Below are 2,078 nucleotides of genomic sequence, written 5' to 3'. Positions count from 1 at the left end.
TCATCGATTTCATCGATTACAATTAGCACTTGTTTCTGCAGCCAAAGAAGTTTGTTATGTTCATCAATTCTTTTCAAAACTTACACTAATTGTGAATGTTATGACTGTTTCTCCTAAACGTCATGATCAGTTAAGGGTTGCTCAAGCAAATAATGTTGCAAACTTAATTGCCAATGATCAAATTGTGACAGGTAGTGGACTTAATCAAATTGGTACTTTGCAAAGAGCTGGAGATACTAGATGGGGGTCTCATTTGAATTCTGTACGTAGCTTGTTATGCATGTTTGATGCTACTTGTGAAGTTCTTGAAAAAAGCACTAAAGAAGGTAATTTCTCCACTCGTAGTGATGCTAGTGCTGCTTATGATGCTATCACATCCTTTGAATTTGTCTTTGTTTTGCATTTGATGAGAAATATTTTGGAAGTTAGTCATGATCTTTGTCAAGCTTTGCAACGAAAAAAATCAAGACATATTGAATGCTTTAACTTTGGTTTCTACTACGAAGACTTTAATCCAAAGAATGAGAGAATCAAGTTGGGAGGCTTTCATAAAAGAAGTTATATTATTTTGTGAGAAACATGAAGTTGAAGTTCCTGATATGAATGCATTGCATATTCCTAGAAAGTATGTGAATTAGTAGAACGGTTTTATCCAAGTGACTTCAGTGACCAAGAGAAATTTCACATTAGAATGCAAGCTCAACATTATGAACTTGATGTTCCTAATCATGTTGAATTAACTAATTTGTGCACAATTTCGGAGTTATGTCAAGGATTAACGAAGACAGGAAAGTATTTAATATATCCTTTGATTGATCATTTGATTCGCTTGGTATTAACTCTCCTTGTTTCAACTGCTACAACTGAGAGATCTTTTTCAGTTATGAATATTGTGAAGAATAGACTCAGAAATAAAATGGAAGATGAATTGCTTGCTAATTGTCTTTTGATTTACATTGAGAAGAAGATTGCTGAAAGATTTGACACAGATTCTATTATCGATGAATTTTATGATATGAAGAATCGACGTGTACCACTTCGTTAATAAAAAGTACACTTTTTTTACACTTTAAATATATATTCTCTATCAGTATATTTTTGTAATGCATCTTACATTATAATTTATTTGTATATATTTTTTTATATTATATATATTATTGGCCCCCATGATAACATTCCTGGATCCGTCCCTGATTGCCATAGGTAACAGAAATCAAAATAACATACACAAAATTAAACAAATTAATATTATTATACATGGTTTAGTATCCAAAATATATATATCACGAAATTATACATTTACTGCAGTGTCTTTCTTAATCAAACAACACATCAATCATATATTAAGTTATAAAGTTAACATTAAAAATTTGGTATCCAACTTTTTTAGACATCATTCATCCTTAAAAATAATTTAAAAAAATTTAATGGTCAAAATAATAATAATATTTTTTTAATATATTTCATTTTCATCTTACAATATAATATATAACGTAATATATAATATTTATATATTTATATTTATATTAAAAAAGAATAAAAAAATGTCATGTAAGACTAACGACAAAAACAAAAAGTGCTCATATATTAAAGTTTATGATAATGATTTCATAATCAATAATAAAATTTATATATTAAAGTAATGAATCAATATAACATTCAATTTTTTAACAACACGTTAATTTAATTTTTTTAAATTTTTTATGTTCTCATATTTTAGAGCTTTGGTAATGATATATATTTTTAAAAAATTAAAAATAAAATTAGGATATATCTTACGTACATATAAATATAACGGTTAAAAAAATTACAAGAGCTATCTATACCAATATGTAATGGGAATACACATGTTTAGTATCCCGTTCTTTTTTTCTCTTTTGTCACTGTTTCTTTTTTATTAAAAAAATGGGTTTACGCACGACAGAATTTAGAAACTAAACCACTTCTAATAAAGAAAACTGAAACTACGTACTCCGGATACATGATATTTTGAAATTAAATTTATTAATTATATTTTTATCTTTAATTTTTTATGATATTTTTTAAAAATTATTAAAATATAAATAATTAATATAAAA

The 2,078-nt window shown here is 26.3% G+C and overlaps 1 protein-coding gene across 1 annotated transcript in view; it reads left to right on the top strand.

Moving 5' to 3' along the window:
* Nucleotides 1-1,045, top strand: part of LOC107620253 — a 3,784-nt gene extending 2,739 nt beyond the window's left edge. Inside the window, exons 3-4 of the mRNA XM_016322443.1 lie at nucleotides 131-424; nucleotides 623-1,045. Coding sequence (XP_016177929.1) covers nucleotides 131-424; nucleotides 623-1,045 — 717 coding nt within the window. The remainder of the gene's footprint in view (nucleotides 1-130; nucleotides 425-622) is intronic.

Source organism: Arachis ipaensis, chromosome B10 (assembly GCF_000816755.2).
Source record: "Arachis ipaensis cultivar K30076 chromosome B10, Araip1.1, whole genome shotgun sequence".
NCBI classification, from domain to species: domain Eukaryota; kingdom Viridiplantae; phylum Streptophyta; class Magnoliopsida; order Fabales; family Fabaceae; genus Arachis; species Arachis ipaensis.
The sequence above is the reverse complement of the archived record's forward strand: the minus strand, read 5'-3'. Positions and strand labels throughout refer to the sequence as shown.